This window comes from Dermochelys coriacea, chromosome 8 (assembly GCF_009764565.3).
Source record: "Dermochelys coriacea isolate rDerCor1 chromosome 8, rDerCor1.pri.v4, whole genome shotgun sequence".
Taxonomy (NCBI): Eukaryota; Metazoa; Chordata; order Testudines; family Dermochelyidae; genus Dermochelys; species Dermochelys coriacea.
Window position 1 is genome coordinate 52781463 of NC_050075.1, and position 16427 is coordinate 52797889.

General features: G+C 51.1%; 1 protein-coding gene across 1 annotated transcript in view; it reads left to right on the forward strand.

The window, feature by feature from the left end:
* Positions 1-4554: 4554 nt before the first annotated feature.
* QSOX1 (quiescin sulfhydryl oxidase 1) overlaps positions 4555-16427 on the forward strand; it is a 38728-nt gene continuing 26855 nt past the window's right edge. The window contains exons 1-2 of the mRNA XM_043491302.1: positions 4555-5219; positions 13787-13887. Coding sequence (XP_043347237.1) covers positions 4967-5219; positions 13787-13887 — 354 coding nt within the window. The 5' untranslated portion in view covers positions 4555-4966. The remainder of the gene's footprint in view (positions 5220-13786; positions 13888-16427) is intronic.

Consider the following 16427-nt stretch of genomic DNA (forward strand, 5'->3'; position numbering starts at 1 on the left):
GTTAAAGTCTCAAAAACTAGGAGGGCAACTGAAAAGAGCCCCACATGAATTTTAAAATCATATTATTTTTAAGGAGTACTTGTGGCACCTTAGAGACTAACAAATTTATTTGAGCATAAGCTTTCGTAAAGTGAGCTGTAGCTCACGAAAGCTTATGCTCAAATAAATTTGCTGTAGCTCACAAAAGCTTATGCTCAAATAAATTTGTTAGTCTCTAAGGTGCCACAAGTACTCCTTTTCTTTTTTTTTCTTTTTTTTTTTAAATGACATAAGCAGATGTGCCCTGGGGAAAGAATCAATATAGTAAAGCAACAGCCCAGACTGTCATTTCTATGGCAGAAAAGTGGAAGGCCCAAGTCAGGACTCAGTCTTCTAACTCATCCTTTAGAAAAGATTGGGCATTGCTAAGTATCTGTCAATGCCTTGCGAGCAAAGATGCAGTTCTTGTGTTTTCATAGCACTCTAATGCCAGGTGAGAGGGACCCATCTGTTGCCACTGCTAGAGTGGAGGAGAGCTTAACCAATCAAATCAAATTATTCCAAGCCTGAAAGGACTGAGTGAACCTGAGTCACCTTCCACTTCATACGATGGGACTAGAATGTCCTGTCTTGAAGAATGAGTAAGCACGGTGAGGAGCATGATGAGACTGTCTTGTAAAAAAGCTGAGGCTTCCTTGAAATGTTGAATTATTCTTATGGCATTAGAGAATCAATAAACACCTATCGCCACAACCACCATGGTTCAATTAGGTTATTTTTGTAATATAGATGAGGGCCGTTGATGGCCTTAGCAGTGAAGAAAAGGTAACCACAAATTATATCTGCAATGGGGGGGGTGAGTTCTGGGCTGGGGACACAGGGACTTGAGCAAGTCTCTCTGGGTACTCTAATCTGCCCCACCCTTCTGAGCACTGAACTGGGGCAGGGACTGTCTCTTTATCTGTATTAGCACTGCACTTGGTACACTGGGAGTCTGATGGTCACTAGGGCTGCCATAAAGTATGAAAGCTTATGCTCCAATACGTCTGTTTGTCTATAAGGTGCCACAGGACTCTTTGCCACTGATAAAATAAATGATATACCCATCTGGAAATCTATCCACAGACAATAGATGGCAGTAATGTTTAAGAAGCCCCAAGAGACGTAACCACAGCTACCAAAGAGTGGGGAGAACTACATGCTAATCCCACTCCCCAGTGAAATGCACCCAAAACTGCTAGAATGCATTAGGATCTCTGTGCTAATCCCTGTGCATTGAAAGCACTGTCTCATAAATGCACTGGAATTTTCACACGAAACCCATCTCTAGTCTTACCCCTGGCAACCAAAGTGCCCACCGTCTTACCCACTAACCTCCCTGGGAATTAAAGCATTGAACAGTGAGATAGTCACTGAAGTTCCTCCAGTATTTCATTTAGATGGAAGGTTTGTAATTTTGTATTTGTAATATTGATTATTATCATAGCCCCTAAGGGCAGAGGTCAGGACTGGAGCCTGGCTGGGTTAGACACTGTAAAAACATCCCTCTTGCATGAAGATGGTTTGCTCAGGAAAGCAAAGTAGTCATGTCACGTACAAATGCTCCATGCAAGAGCTGGCTGGGTCTCTTGTCAAGTGCTGGAATGCTAATGGCCTCTCAGAATCCTGTTCTTCTAGCAGAGCAAGTTGCATTAAATATCTAGGTGTAGCTCTGGGAAGATGAGCTTTCTGAGACTTGGACCAATAAACAAAGCCATAAATAAAGGGGAGTGCCATTAATTACGACGATTCCTGGGAGACCAGTGGATCTGAAACACAGACTGTCAAAAAGCCAAGGTGTTAATTTCATCTCTGTTTTTATGTATTATTGTGTGTGATTTTATAGTGCCCTGAAATGTGCTTCTCTAATGGAGGAGGCTGACTCGATTCCTGCCCCAGAGTGCTTGCAACATCTGTTATAGTGTTGCAATGGGGGAGTGGGTGACCAGGAATAGGGAGGGTTTGGGGGAAAGCAGGATAAAAATGACCGCGTTAAGATCACATGGTGACTAACCACAGACGTGCTCTCCTGATGCTTCTGTTAAGTGTTCCCCCCATATTTATCCATATAAAATAAGGAAGATGAACACAGAGAACAATAAATACCACATATTTAGTTGTTGAATTGTTTCCCAATGCACACCACTGTAAAGATGGGGGAGGAGAGAGACAAATGAGCTTCAGAAAAGGAGGGTCTATTGGTTTATATAAATGTGTGTAAATAAGCAGGTTTCAGAGACTAAGGCCAGGCTTTCTTGTGGGTGATGGAGCATGGAGGTTAACGGTGGTTCTGAATTCAAAAGTGTAACTACTCAATTCCGTTTGTCATTGGAGCTGTGATTTCTGTGATTTTTCCATGTGTTTTTTTTTATTTATCCATTAATTTTTGCATGTGGGTGGGTGGATGTGACGGTAATGTTAAATGATTTCACTGACGAGTTAGTGTTTTGCCAAGATAAAGCTGGGCTGCATGGGAGTCTAATGTAAAGAGTAAAAAAGTCAGCAACATTATGCTCGCACAAGGGAACAGAGCAAGGAACCCTCAGTAAGATATTTGCAAGACAAATTTTCTGCTGATGTAAACTGGCCCAGTTCCATTGCAGGTGACACCAGCAGAGAATTTTTCTCCAACAAGTGAAAAGAATAAACATGGAGTGTGGAATTAGTTTGAAACGGTTGGCTGGCTCTTGTGTGGTATCTATGTTCAGATTAATTTCCATATTGCAGCCACTGTTCCCTCTAAGCTGTGTACGTGTGCGTGCACACACAGATGCTAAACCCTGCGCACACGGCAAAACACTGCGTGCACAAAAATTTGCACAGAAGCATAATTTGCACAGAAGAAATTTTTTTGTGCACACGGCCTGTCAAAAATTAGAGGGCACATTGATTACAGCCCAAATACAGTTTTAGTAGTTTGCACCAAAATTGGAAAATAAATAATAGGGTACAGAAAAATGCCTGTGACTTCTGACTTCATGAATATTTCCATTTCATGGTTTTTCTTAAACAGTTTAAAAAGGCCTGAGCAAAAATACTGTCCTAGAATAACTAGGTAGGTCCTATCTAATCTCATCTTTAACAAAAAAAAAAAAATTGAATTCTCTTCTTTAGTGTGTGTGTTACCAGCTCATGGCAGGGCTCTGTGTAATATGGTTAGTGTTTAAAATCAGTTTTACTTCTGGGTTTCCAAGGTAAAATTCCCTTCTATCTAGGCAAGTCTCTCAAATTCCCCTCATTTCAAGAGATATCACACATTTGTCCCAAAGTTTCCTATCTGCCACAGTGGTGGTAGTCTCTCATTTTGATTGCTGAATATTATTGGCTCCCATCACTGTAACAACTGAGCATCTCACAGTCTTTAATGTATTTATCCTTTGTGATGTATTTATCCTTTTATCCTAATGTGAGGCAGGACAGTGCTGTTTACCCCATTGTACAAGAGACTAAGTAATTTACCCAAAGTCAGACAAGAAGCTTGTGCTGGAGCAGGATTTGATTGGGAGGTCTCCCCAGACCTAGGTGAGTGCCCTAACTACTGGACCATCCTAACCTCAGGTGCATGAGAGGAAGACTTATTTACACTAAAAGAATGAATCCCCCATTGTGATTTTATCATGGGTCTCACACTGTCTGATATTTTTCTTAAAGCCCAACTCCTGCGGACAAAGACTTGCATAAGAATTTCCAGTTGCTTTTCTTTAAGGTTTTTTTTTTTTCTGGTGTCATGGTTACAAAGAAATGCTTGAAAAGGTAACCTGAGCCAACCCTCAAGGCAAGTTTTTGTTTGTTTGTTTAAATATCGATCTCATGATTTTTTTTGTTGCATATGATTTTGGTGGCTTTTCCTGATCTTTGAACAGGTGTGTTGGCTGATGTTTTGTGCTCTGACAGATAATTAAAATGATGTGTTGCGGGGCATGGCTGGCACGTGGCAGGTCTAGATCTAAGTATTTATACTGTAGGTTAGCATTGCATGTGAGCAACCAACTTCACACCTGTATTAAAATCTGTGGGGGTAGATCAAGGGCCTCTGGCAGCTGCTATGTAGTTAAAGAGTGTGACTAGCATGGGATCATATGCCCCCTCTAATCCAAAGCGATGTCTCTCTTTCACGGCCGGGGCCTACGTCTAATGCACTTCAATGGCGTGAAACACATCTCCCTACTGTCCTAGGACAAGGAGAGGCATTTCTTTCTGGTAGAAGGAGGTCTCCCTTGCTGCACTGGGGGGGAAGTGGGGCCTAACCCCTGCCTTTGCTCAGGCTGCCACAAAAAGGGAACCAACGTAACCCAACCACTGACCCTTAGCTGGGAGCTTGTGCCAGTCTACCTGCCCCTGCCCGAGAGTCCCAGACCCACCCAGCAGGGACTCGCCCACGGGGAGGGGCGAGGGGGGCTTCTTTGGCCAGGCCCATCTTAGTCACTTAAGAGGCACCAGGGCCCCGTGTAAAAGGGGAGGGGCTCCCTAGGCCAGCAGGAAACAGGGTCGCTCTTGCAGGGGTAACATTTTGGTGCAGGCCCAGGAGAAGTTTTACAGGGGCGCTGCTGCTTTAAACCCCTGGCTTGGGGGGGGGGGGGGCACCCTGCTCCCAGGTGCCGCCTGCCTCCCGGCTCAGCAGAGCCGGGGGAACCACCCCTGCTGGGGGGAGGGGCTCTGCGGGTACCGGGCGTCCCCAGGCCTGAAGGCAGCCTGCCCGGGTCCCCACCCCTGGCCCCCCCGGCTCTGGAGCGGGGGCTGGACGGGAGGGAAGCGGAGCGGCGCCGAGCCCCCCCCCAGGGTGAGCGCGCGCCCGGGCCCAGGCCAGTGTGGCCGCCGCAACGAAGGGGCGGGGCCCGCCGGCAGCTCCTCCCCCGCCGGCCAGGGTCAGGCCGCGGCGGCTACGGCAGCGAAGTTCTTCCCCCGCGGCCCGGCCAGCAGCCACCGTGCGGCGGGCTCCCGGCGGAAGATGGCGAGGCGGCGCTGCCCCCCGTCCGCGCTGCTGCTGCCGCCGCTGCTGCTGCTGGCGGCCGCCCTGGCCGGGGCGCAGCCCGGCGGCCTCTACTCGCCCGGCGACGCGCTGGTGCTGCTGCGGCGGGACACGCTGGAGCGCAGCGTCCTCGACTCCCGCAGCGCCTGGCTGGTGGAGTTCTACGCCTCCTGGTGCGGCCACTGCGTCCACTTCGCCCCCACCTGGCGGGCGCTGGCCGCCGACATCCAGGGTGAGTGAGCGGCCGGCCGCCCCGCTCCCCCCGGCCCTGGCCACCCGCCACGGGCCAGCCCCTCCCCCCATCGAAAGGGCCCAGGCTGTCCTGCGGCCGCCCCAGGGCCTTTCGGCCCCCCCGCCTTCTCGCTCCCTGCCCCGGCTCTCCGGACTCCTCGCTTCTCCTCTCCGCACCCTCCGCCCCCCTTGCCGGCTGTGGCTGCGCCTTCTCCCTGCCCGGCGTCTTCGTTCGCCCACGCGCCTTCCCTCCCCCTCTGTCGGAGCCTCCCCGGGACCCATGGCTCTAGCACCCCTGCTGCGGGGCGCCGGCAGACGGCAGAAAGGAGGCCGCCTGGCCTTCCCCTGCGGCGTCCGTTTCTTGTGCGTGGCTGACCGGTCCCGGCTGCCCTCTGCGCTGCAGCTTTAGTGCCCGTTGCTGAGCAGTTAGTTGAGCAACTTCCCTCAAGTTGCTGCAAAAAAACCGCATGCCCACGAAGCCTCTTCCTGCTTCGCTTCTGCGTTGTAGCTGCCGCACTTCCCAGGGAGGCTTTCCTTCTCCTGCTGTGACTCGGGCTGAACTCCAGCGCTGTGGCTCCTTTCCGATGCGCCCGGGGCTCAGGCACTCTCTAGCTGGCTGTGGAAGAGGCCAGCAAGTGTTGATCTGATCAGCTGAGGCCCTAATACAGTCTGGGTCTGGGAGCTACTGGAGAAGGGGGGAATTGGGAGGTTTTTCCCCCACTGGCCTTTTGCCCTGGGCAATGGGCGTGTGTGTTTGGATGGAGTCTCTGTAGATCAAAGGCTGAGTTGTGCCTTGTAGCCTGAGCTGGGACAACTCCGGTCGCCACAGCTGGCTCCATCAATGAGTAGTTGATGAATTGGTGCTTAGTAAAAAGAAAAGGAGGACTTGGGGCACCTTAGAGACTAACAAATGTATTTGAGCATAAGCTTTCGTGAGCTACCGCTCACTTCATCAGATGCTTAATTGCCCAGTTGGTCCCTTCTCCGATGTTTGGGGCCTGCAGGCCAGGGAGATGGGGTTTGAGCACTTTTCATCCTGAGGGGTCCCAAGATGTGTTTACAATTTTAATTGCCCAATTAGAGGCATGTGAATCACTGGACCAGCCACTGAAGTGCAGCAGCCGCCCTGGAGGCAGAATGTGACAGCTGTTCAGAAATTTGCAGTGGCACTGAATGGCAGTTGTGGGAAGGAAGTGAAGAATATTGTGGCTATTTGAAATGTGCAGAGAGAATTGTAGATATTCTGGCCGAATTCCAATGTAAGAAACACCCCTATACTTCCCCAAAGTGCCATGAGCTCAGAAAACCCATTTTGTGTCTCACCCGAGAGGCATTAGCATTGTGCAGCCTAGCAGTATGCTGGGACAGCAATGGCTCAGGACCGATTCAAAAGGAAACATGCCAGTGGGGAAGCCACCCACATCACTTCCTACAGCGCATTTGTTTCAGTATCTGCTTGGCATGGCCATGCTTAGCATGCGAGATAGGAGAAGGATTTACATTTGTGCTTTCCAAGGGCTTTCCTAGCACTGAACCTTTGCAGTTGCTGTGGGGTAGGTAAGTAACTATAATTATCCCCATTGCACGGATCAAGGAACTGAGGGAAAGTGTCTAAGGGTCTTCCCAAGGATACCCAATGAATCAGTGGCAGAGGTGTGATTAGAACTCCCTTACCTATGCACTAGATTATGCAGCCTTGGTGATGAGATTACAGCCTGAGGTTTGTGTAACTGGATGACAGAGTGTTGGTTCATGCTCACAGGTGTTTTCTGGTGTTGTGCCCTGATTCTAGACGCTCGTGGAACAGCGCTGATGTGACTGTGTGACTTAGTGGGAGGCCAGGAGGGATCTTAGAGATCCTTGTCATCCCCTTGAAGGCCTCTTCAACACTTCCCGTGTGCATCGTCCTGAAGGCTCTGGGGAGAGCTTGCCATAAGGGGGGAGGGATAGCTCAGTGGTTTGAGCATTGGCCTGCTAAACCCAGGGTTGTGAGTTCAGTCCTTGAGGGGGCCATTTAGGGATCTGGGGCAAAAATTGGGGATTGGTCCTGCTTTGAGCAGGGGGTTGGACTAGATGACCTCCTGAGGTCCCTTCCAACCCTGATATTCTATGATAATGGGGTGGTCAGGACCAGCTCTAGGATGAAATGACCTTTCACTCCCTCTGCTTCCTCCCATCTGGGGATCTCAAAGTGCTTCCTAAACAGTCAGGGATTCAGCTTCCAACCCTCCTTATTCACAGGAGGGAAGCATTATTCCCAGCTCTCAGAAGGGATAACCTGTCAGAGGCTACGTGATGCTCAGGATCACCCAGCAAGTCACTGGCACAGCTACGTAGGGCCAGGTCTCTGATCCATGGGTTCCCATTCCTATGCCTTAACCACAATGACAGTGAGGTCCCCGGCTGCTAGAAGAGGTGAGGCACACTGACTTATTGCTGTCCTCTCCAGATCCGCTGCCAGAGAGAGGTAGGGTGGGACATGTGCTGCCGAGCTTGCATGGCGTCTGGGCTTACACAGAGCAGGGTCCCACATGCTATGGGCCAGCCTGTGGCATGATGCTGTAAGCCAGCCATGTCTCTCTGGTGACCTTACTGCAGGGATTGAACTTCCAGCATCTGGTCCCCCTCAGAGCATCATTTAGGGATCCTTTGCTGTAATTGCCTGTACCTTCTGGACCCCCCCCCCATAGTGTGCTCCAGATAAGATTCCTGCACAGTGACATGCCCAGGGCTGGGGACAAACAGACATGGGAAGGCCAGGATCCTGTGAGCTGGGATGGAAGCAGTAGGGTCTCACGCCCCAGGCTGCATGTGCTTTTCCGATGCCTGGAGCTGAGAGGAGGATGCTGCTGATTGCAGTTCTCTGGGGTGAGTTCACAGTCCTTCAACCCTCTCTGGAGGAACATACTTAGTAATGACGGCTGTCGACTGGGGCTGGTGTCCTGTGGGCAGCGAGGAAAGGAGCCATGTGCTGGTGACCTGTGTTATGCAGGAGGCCTGACTAGATGATCACAGTGGTCCCTCCTGGCCTTGGAATTGATGAGTCTAGGTGCTGTGGGCACATGGCCTCCCATTGGCCCAAAAATCTGTATTTGACTCTGTGCCAGCAGGGCATCACACACACTCTGTGTGCAGAGCTCTCCTGCTGACGTAATCAAGGAAGAGTCTTCACTATGAACCCATGTTTGCCTCCCCTCTGACGTGTGTTGACAGAACCCAGCTCATGCGGCTGGAGGATGTACACACACCCACCCACATGCCAGGGGTGAAGAGGTACAAACGTGCTTTTAGTGCAGCATTTAATGGTGGTGTGCACTGATACAATCGAAGGAGCTCCTGGCCCCTTGCAGCCCCTCACAACAGCCCCAGGCTGGATTTGCTTGTCATTGCAATTTTTCCTCCCCCTTTTCAATTCTGGCAGGAGAGGCCAGGACACTAGAAAATTTTGTCTCCACTCGCTGATGGCTGCGGAAGCCCATAAATCAGACTTGGAAAATCTCCATGAATCTAATTGGGCAAATGCTGATCTTTAAAGTGAAACCTCCTGGAGCGGGGAAGAGCCTGGCTTGCCAAATCCATCTTGGGTTGTCATATGAAAATGTGATGGAGAGTTTTTACGAAGAGACCTTGCCTGGATGGGAGGGGAGAATTGTTTCTCCTTTGGGTTTCTCCCACCCAAATCCCTTTCTCAGCTGATCAGTGCAATTCATACATTCCCCTTTCCCTGCACTCCGGAAGCCCTGAGCTCCAATCTGTCTTAGGGGGAGATTTTCAAAAGGGTTGTTGGGTGCCTGCGTCCCATTTGTGCCTTGGAAAATGTCCCCTTAAGTCCTACATGGGGAAGAGTTTTGCTTCCTTGTAATCCCCACGTCACAAAGTCATTATGCAGCAGGTTACAGTTGGCAACTTTTCCTCAGGAGAATTAAAGACGTAGAGCTATCAGACCAGTGGCCCATCTAGCCCAGTACCCTGTCCCTGACAGTGGCCAGCAGGAATCCCCTTAATGAACACTACGGAATATCCTGCCTGTAGGGGAACTTAATTTCTAGTGTCCACCAGGCAATGTCTGACTTATGTCCTGAGGCCTGAGAGTTTAGAGCCCTTCTAATTTTTCCTGTCTAATGTAACTGAATGTTCACAGCCATATTGTCCGCTTGTCCAGGCCTTTTCTAAATCCTGCTAAACTCTCAGCCTCAATGAGATCTTGTGGTAGTGAGATCACGGGTTAATTGTGTTTTTAACATGATTTCCTCTGATCAGTTTTAGTTTTGCTGCCTTTCAATGTGACTGATTGTCCCCATGTTCTTGGGTTAGATGAGCAGGCCCCCGATTACCTGCTCTGTGTCAGTTATGCTTTTATATGCCTCCATCACGTCCCCATTATGTGTCTCCTCCCCACAGCCCTGCTGATGCCTGCTCACGTGGAAGTCTTTCCAAGCCTCTTGCCCTAAGCCCTGGTCAGAACGTAAGAGCCTTGACAGATCTGCATCCCAGCAGGGGAATAGGAGCAAGTGCTGCAGGTCAGGTTTGAGGTGCATTGGCAAAGCTGGGATGAGAGCCTGGCACTAGAATAACCAGAATAGCAGGGGTGGTGCAGGTCAGAGTTGAGCTGCCTCGGCGGAGATGTCGGAGAGCTCAGGGGTGTTGCAGGATAAGGGCAGCTTGCACAGCACTTGTCTGCATTAGCCTGGTTCTTGCTAGTGCTGCTTTTTCCTGGCTTTCTCCACCCAAAATGTGCGTGAAACCATCTGCCGCCTTAATGTGAACTGAGCCTTTTTTGTCCACTGGCGGGGAACATGAAACCCGCCTGGAAGGAAAGCTCTGTGCTTTCAAATGGATCATCCCCAGGGCAGCACACAATAAAAGAGAGACAAACATCCCTCAGTCTGATTGTGAGGCCAGCTTCCACAGCCAGTGTGTGCGCGCCAGGACGGTTTCTAGGGAGCCCCGACACAGTCCTTGTGTAGCAGCTGTAGCATGGCTACAGAGGATCTGAATAGAAGGCAGACTGTGGGGACAGGAGGGAAGCTCTCAGTGTCTGGGATCTATTCAGTGCTGTGTGGAAGGGATGTTGCGTTTTGGATCTTGGGGATTCTGCAGAGAGAGACTAGAGTAAAGGATGTGAACGTTCCCAGCACCCCGGCACTGCCTGGGTGTGCAACTAAAGGGCAACCTGCCCCAAACCCTGGCTCTGGCTCTCCCTTGCCCTGTGGAACTGTCTGTATGAGCCTTGACACCTGCCTTGCTCCTTCAAGCACAGGTAGCAGCATCATTGCCAGTGTGCTCATTTGCTGGGAGCGGGCACCTTTTGGAGCACTGCATTTGTCCTCAAATGGCCAGCAGGGGTTGCTGCGACAATAAATGCAGAGAACTGCCTCTTAAATTAAGAGCTGCAAGTGGCGCTTGGGCAGTGATTTGAGGGCTGGAGTATATTGGGGCTGGGGCTGGGGCTGGGGCTGGTATTTCCCTTGGACTCCAACCCCCCGTGTGCTGCTGCACAATGTTCTCTTGTGGGGCTGGCACAAGTGATAGTACCGTGTGACCTGTGCTGATGGCTGCCTGTCCTGCACTGCAGTAACACCTCTGTCCCTGCCAGAGCTCCTGCATAGCAACCATACTAGCTTATGTAGCCACCTGGTTGCAGTGGCCAGAAGAATAGCTAATAGATGCCACTGTATTCCATCCCTGCTGTGGCCACCACCTCCGAGCTCTTGGCTCCTGTTCCCGTCCTTTCGAGCATGTTCCATAGACCAGACCCCAGCGCAAACGGAGGAAGTTGCTGTATCAGTTGGATATGCTTCCCTCTGAGGGGTGGGCTGTCCTGTTCAGACGTGCTTGGAAAACGCCTGCAAGTATCTGGCTGCTGCTCGCAGCTCAGAAGAGCTGAGTCGTGAGTCTTCAGGGGGGTGGATTTTTCTAGCCCATTCATTTCTAGAATGAATCCCCAGGGGTCTCCCGAGGTGAATGCAGGGTCTAGTTTTCTAAGCAAGATGCTCTGTTCAAACAAACGCGCGGGGGCTACTTGCCGTGATGTCAGGAGGAGCCAGAGGCATGGATGGAGCAGCTGTGCACTCACTGACTGTGAGATGGACCCTGGAGCTGGCCTGTCTGAGTGAGGACAACATTGCTATGCGTTGGGGAGTAGGGACCTGCCTGTGCCAACGTGGGGAGGGTGAGACAGTGTTCTGGGCTCACAACTGCTGCCAGAGAAGCCTCTGAGCCACAGTGTTTATGGAAGAGGGATTAACAGCTCTGCATTGGATCCCTGCCCGGCTCTGCCCCTGGCACCAGGCTGGAGCTGCTTTCCCCTGTGTTCTTCCTCCGGTCTCCCAGGATCATCTGCTCAGCCTGCCACTGTGAAGGGCCAGGAGGGCATTCTCCTTGTTGTGCCTGGAGTGGAGGAGGCAAGGTCCCTGGAACAAAAGGGCCCAGTTCTCCCTCCCTGGCACCTTGCCCACAGATGAGACTTGTGAGTTTACTGCGCTGACCCATGACTACTGTGGGATTCCTGTCTCTGCAAAGTCTAGGGGGGCTTCTCTTTTGGGAGGGGGAGAAGCTGTGAGCTCTGTTGAGCTGTATATTGGTTCTGGGGTCCCTACCCTCACCCAGTGACTGCAGCCCAGAGAGAAGAGGCTGGGGGCCAGAGTGAGGATGCCAGTTTGCGGGTGGGGGGAATGCCGAGCACAGCATGAATTGCTCAGCTCTCAGCCCCCAAGTGCACACATGTGCAATGAGGTATTATCCATCTATTTGCAATGCTTGCATGTTTCACTCCCTGCAACCCTCAAACTGTGGCTGGCAAGCCAAGTGGGCCTGGACTGTCCTTGGAGATGAGCCCTCCGAGGAAAAGGCCAGGTGCTGCAGGAAGCATTGTTGATGACTCTGTTCCTAGGTGAGCATCCCAACACAGCCTCAGCATGGTGGCTGGGTCGCTGGACAGCTAGACAGGCAGTGGGGTGGTAGAGATGGAAAACTGAGTTCCTGTCTCCCCCGCTCCCCACATGAATGCTTTTTGTAAGAAAAGGGAGTTTGAGCCCCAGTCTCCTGACTGGATTCCAGCTTTGAGCATTACATTCAGCCAGTCCTAAAATACCCCCATTAGCATTTGCTTGTGAAGTGGCCTGCGCATTCCTGGTGCTATATATATGAAGTGATTTGACTTGTCTAAAGCATGCCGCTCTGCTTCCTGTCCTAAGCTTCTGTGCTTACTCTGCACTGGTAAACGACTGCCGTGCCGTACTCCAGAGCCAGCTGAATTTCATTGGTGGCTCTAAGGCTCCTGTGCATGAGTGTTGAAAGTGCTTTGGGATGAGCAGTGCTCTAGCAATAGAGGAGGATAGAATTCAGCTTCCGGCCATGGAACTGTGGGAAAGATTTGGAGGGTTACCCATAATGCATTTCTTCCAAGTGGAAAGAGCAAGATTTTGCTCACAAGGGATATGTAGGTAATGCTGGAAATCTATGCAGTCCTCAGCAGTGTCTGGGAGTGAGATACAAGTAGAAGCAGCTCCAATACACTGAAGGGCAGCTGTCTATTATGTAATTGCAGAAGGGACCAGTAGCTGCGGCAGGGGTGGGCAAACTTTTTGGCCCAAGGGCCATATCTGGGTATGGAAATTGTATGGCGGGCAATGAATGCTCACAAAATTGGAGGTTGGGTTGCAAAAGGAGATGAGGGCTCCAGGTGGGGGTGTGAGTTCTAGGGTGGATCTAGAAAAGAGGAGTTCAGGGTGCAGGAGGGCCTCCGGGTGGGGGGGGGTGAGGGTTCCGACTGTGGGTGCAGGCTCTGGAGTGGGGCTGGGGATGAGGGGTTTGGGATGCAGGAGGGTTCTCCGGGCTGGGACTGAGGGGTTCAGAGGGTGGGAGGAGGATCAGGGCTGGGGGTTGGGGCCCAGAAGGGGGTCAGGGGTTCAGGCTCTAGGGGGCACTTACCTCAAGCAGCTCACAGAAGCTCCCCCTTATGCTCCTATGGGGAGGCACAGCCAGGCAACTCTGTGTGCCATCCAATCTGCAGGCGCCACCCCTGCAGCTCCCATTGGCTGTGCTTCCTGGCCAATAGGAGCTGCGGGGGCGGCACTTGGGGCAGGGACAGCGTGTGGAGCCTCCTGGCTGCCCCTACGTGTAGGAGCCAGAGAGCGGACATGCCACTGCTTCCCAGAGCCGCACGGAGCAAGGCAAGCCCCCGACCCCACTCCCCAGATGGAGTGGGGCAAGCTCTGGACTCCGCTGCCTGGCGGGAGCTCGAGGGCTGGATTAAAATGTCTGGAGGGCCAGATGCAGCCCCCAGGCCATAGTTTGCTCACCCGTGAGCTACGGTATAACAGAGGCTTCCTCCAACTTAGTCCGTCTAGCATGTCCTAGTGGCTCCTGCCCCATTTCCTGGGTCTGGCGTGGCTGGGGGTTTCCCCATGAGCAGTGAAGCTGTGATAGGCTCTCGGGGAAAAGCTGCCACTTGAATTCAGAGTTAGCTCTGCCCCAGCGGCTGCTCCTGTTCTCAATGCAGAGTGGCCGGGACTGGAGTGGGAGGTTCAGGTCCGCTAACATCTATCTGTCTATGTGTCCTTTCAGAATGGAGCCCTGCGGTGAACCTCGGTGTCCTCGACTGTGCTGACATAGCCAATCAGAAAGCATGCAAGAAGTTTGGGATAACTGGGTTCCCGACATTGAAGGTAAAGTGAGCACAGGCTGGAGTGGAGTGGCAGGAAAGTGGAGCTGGTCCAGCTTCAGTCTGTAGAGGTGTGTGTACTCAGAGTTCTGTAGCGGGGCTCACATCAGTGCTCTAAAAATACCTGCACAGCCAGTGCTTTGAACAGAGTCTCAGGGTCTGAAGCCTAGCAGGGGGGTGGGAGGACCCCTTGGGGCAGGGAGCCTCACTCCAAAATGCTGTGTAGACACACCTTGTGACGTTCCATGGGGCTAGTATCCCAGGAGGCCCCTGATCAGCTCTACTGTGGTCCTGGTCTCAGCCTGGGTTTTGGTTTTGGGTCTGAACAGCAGCATTGGCCGTAAGTTATCTGAAATCACCCCCATCCTGTTTATCTCAGCGCAGACTGTATTTGTTTGGGATACGGGGTGTTGACCACCACCAGTTGGGGAGAAGAGCCCTTTGTGTGTGAAATCTCTCTGTCCCTGTAAGACCGTGGCAGTGGCATGACAAGGGAAACCTGACTGGGGTGTTCCGAGGAATCGGCAACCTTTTGAATTTGAAGCCCAGCTGGCTTTTGTCCCAGATGTGCAGCTCGCTGCCCGAGGAAGGAGTGAGCCTTGAATTGAACCCAGGGCTCTAGGACCAATTCCTGTATGAGATGGGTTCTGTGCCTCCTAGAGCACTTTATTCTTGTGGCTTCTCATGCTTCTCCTTCTCCTTTATTCCTGTTTCTTTTAACTGTTTCCTCTCCCTGTCAGTTCAGCTGAATGTTGGCCTTGCATCTGTTTATATAGCACCTCAAATACATTCCTGGGCATACACATAGGAATTGCTTCACCCAGCACTGAAATGCAGCCACCTCTGGAGTGAAACATAGCAGCTGTTCAACCATGCACAGCATCCCTTCTCCGACATCTAGAACAGCCAGTGAAGAATACCATATCGAAGTGAGATTGCTGTGGGGATCTGGGCAGGCAGAATGTAGTGAGGCACAGAGAAATTTAGCCAGGAGGCTGGAGCTAACACCTCAACTCTTGTAAAAAGTATCATGGGGGTCTGCCACAAGTGACTTAACTTTTGTGTCTATTCCCTAGGCCGCCAGGGTGCTGCATGATTTCATTCCCATCTGTTAAGTGCTTTGAGAGCTTCCCATGTTGGGTGGCTCTGTTGTTACTGGCAGTCGAATTGCGATTCAATCCCTTGGTCCCGCGCCCAGCAGAAATTGTGTAAATATATATAATTTAAATATTTCTTCATGCAAACAAAGCCCAGTCCAACATAAGCAATAATGCAAAAACCTCGGAGATGTCTTGCTAACAGGCAATGAATTCCCATAACTTGGAGTTCAGATGCAGGGCTTAAATATTAATTATTATTTATATAGTGCCCGGACATGCACAGGGCAGGAGAATGGCACCAGAGTAGTAAAAGGTACCCTCCATTTTTCTTCCTTGCATTTCTGTTGGGGACTCCCTGTAATGAGCTGTCTCTGAGGTCGTAGCAAGGGAGAGCAAAACCAGGGTCTGGTAGACTCCATCAGAATGTCGCCGCTCATCCTCCCTTCAAGTTCCCAGCACTCCTCTTGTCCTGGCTGTGTTCCTTTCCCAAGGAACAGGGACTCTAAGTGTCTGAATCCATTCCAGCTGCGAGGACGGTGTGGTGCCTTTGATCTGGTGCAAAGGGGAATACAGCATATGGCCATTTCAAATGCTTCTGCCACAAACATTTCCTGAGGCAGACGTAGTGCAGTTCCCGGAAAGTCCTTTAAAGAGACAGTGTCAGTGAGTCCTTCTCAGCAAACATCACTGTGTTTCCAGTGACTCTTTGGATTATTTGAAGCCGGAAGAATTCTGTGACTTGTTTTTTACTGTTTACTTTCTGCGCTAGCTGGTGAGCTTGCTTTGGCTGAGCTGTAACCCAAGCAAATTGATTGCCAGCTAACTAACAAGATGCCAGACTCCAGGATTGACATTCCCTAGTGTTGGTTCCTGGTCGGATCTCCTGAAACGAACACTTAACGACCATGAGTAGCCAGTCATAAACTTGAGTTAAGGGGCAGTCAGCTAGCTGGAGTCACAGTTGGACCAAAATCTCTGGCTGTCTCTTTGCCAGGCAAAGATGTGTGTGGGATTTTTGACAGTGGGATAACTAAGACATGGGAGCTACCCTGCTGGAGACAAGGGACAGGTAGTTTTTAGCACGATGTAGCTGGATGAGGTCAGCAGTACGCCCTCCACCTGGGGTTGACCTCACCTAACTACATCATAGTAAAATTAAAGAGCCTTGTTTCCACTAGGAGTTTGCAGCAGGATTGCTAATGCTCATTCCCTTTTAGGCAGTGAAAACAGCCTGTGTTTTTGTTTACACTGGGAAGATGAGTGGGATATTCAAGCATGGTGTGTAAATATTACTCAGCACCTAGTGTAGACAAAGATAATTATGTTTAAGAAAGTTCGCTGGTTGCGCTAACCCTAAGGCTTTATACACTGTAACGTGAATGTTAACACGGTGGGCTTGGCCCTGCACCAGGTGCTGAGTGATGTTTAGAAACATGTTAATTCA